The following is a 1,066-nucleotide window of genomic DNA, read 5'->3' on the forward strand; positions in this document are numbered from 1 at the left end:
GGGGGGGGGAAGGCAGCCCACCTGGACATGTGCTCCCTTTGGGGCCGGTGCGCTTTCTCCAGCCCCAGCTTGGTGAAGATGCCCACGAGCACCATGACGGCCACCACCCCGCAGATGATGTAAACGATCAGGTTGGTCTTGTCCTTGGTGGGGTCGTGCAGGGGGTCGTCCTTGCGCGCTGGGGGCTTGCCGGTGTTGAGCCAGAGTGGAGTGTCGTAGTTGGTGCAGGTGCTCTGGTTCAGTCGCCGCTTCTTAAACGTGCAGCAGAACCGGAAGCCACAAGTCCCGCAGCAGAAGATGAAGTCGCCCGAGCTGCAGTTGAACGGCGGGTCCCACTGGCCCATGACATCGAAGTAGCCCCGGCAGAAGTCCGGCGTGGGCGCCCGAGTCGGGGGTGCGTCCGAGACCCCCACGCCCTCACCAACCTCTCCGGAGGCGGCCCCCGAGCGGTTGCCCCCCGCCAGCACCACCACGCCGCCCAGCTGCGCCAGCTGCCCGTGCCCCGCTCGCTCCTGCGCCCGGCACACGCGGGCGCACAGCTCGGTGAGGAAGCAGCCGAGGAGCAGCCGGAGGACGCGGCGCATCGTGTTTCCCAGCCCGGGCTCGGCCGCTCGGCCGCCGCTGGAGCCGCTGCAGCCGCCTCTCGAGGCGCGGCCGAAGCTGCCGAGGCTGCTGCAGGCCGCACATGCAGGGAGCGGCGCGGGGCGCTCGGTGGTCGGCGGCCACTGCGCTCGGCTCAGCCCGCGTTCGCCTCCAGCGCGCAGCGCGCCGAGGGGCCGGTCGGGGAGGAGCGCGCCGGCCGGGCGGGGGGAGGAGGAGCGGGGGCAAGCGCGGGGTGCAGGTCCGGATGGCCACAGGGGGAGGCGGGGGCCGGAGAGCAAGGGCGAGTCGGTCTGTCCGCGCCTCCCCTCGGCCGGCGGCTCTGGACTCGCCGCCCCGCGCCCGCTCGCAGGATCCCTCTCACCTCTCCAGCTGGCCAAGTGCGCCGGAGAGAGCTAAGCAAGCAACACTTGTGGAATGAAGGGAGGGCAGGAGGGAAGGGGGAGGGGGAAGAGGGCGGGCAGAG

At 71.8% G+C, this 1,066-nt stretch overlaps 1 protein-coding gene across 1 annotated transcript in view; it reads right to left on the bottom strand.

The window, feature by feature from the left end:
- SHISA9 (shisa family member 9) overlaps positions 1 to 740 on the bottom strand; it is a 294,614-nt gene extending 293,874 nt beyond the window's left edge. The window contains exon 1 of the mRNA XM_007462812.1: positions 22 to 740. Within this exon, the coding sequence (XP_007462874.1) occupies positions 22 to 584 (563 nt within the window). The 5' untranslated portion in view covers positions 585 to 740. The remainder of the gene's footprint in view (positions 1 to 21) is intronic.
- Between the last annotated feature and the right edge of the window lie 326 nt (positions 741 to 1,066).

The sequence above is a fragment of the Lipotes vexillifer genome, unplaced genomic scaffold, assembly GCF_000442215.2.
Source record: "Lipotes vexillifer unplaced genomic scaffold, Lipotes_vexillifer_v1.1 scaffold306, whole genome shotgun sequence".
In the NCBI taxonomy this organism is placed as follows: Eukaryota; Metazoa; Chordata; class Mammalia; order Artiodactyla; family Lipotidae; genus Lipotes; species Lipotes vexillifer.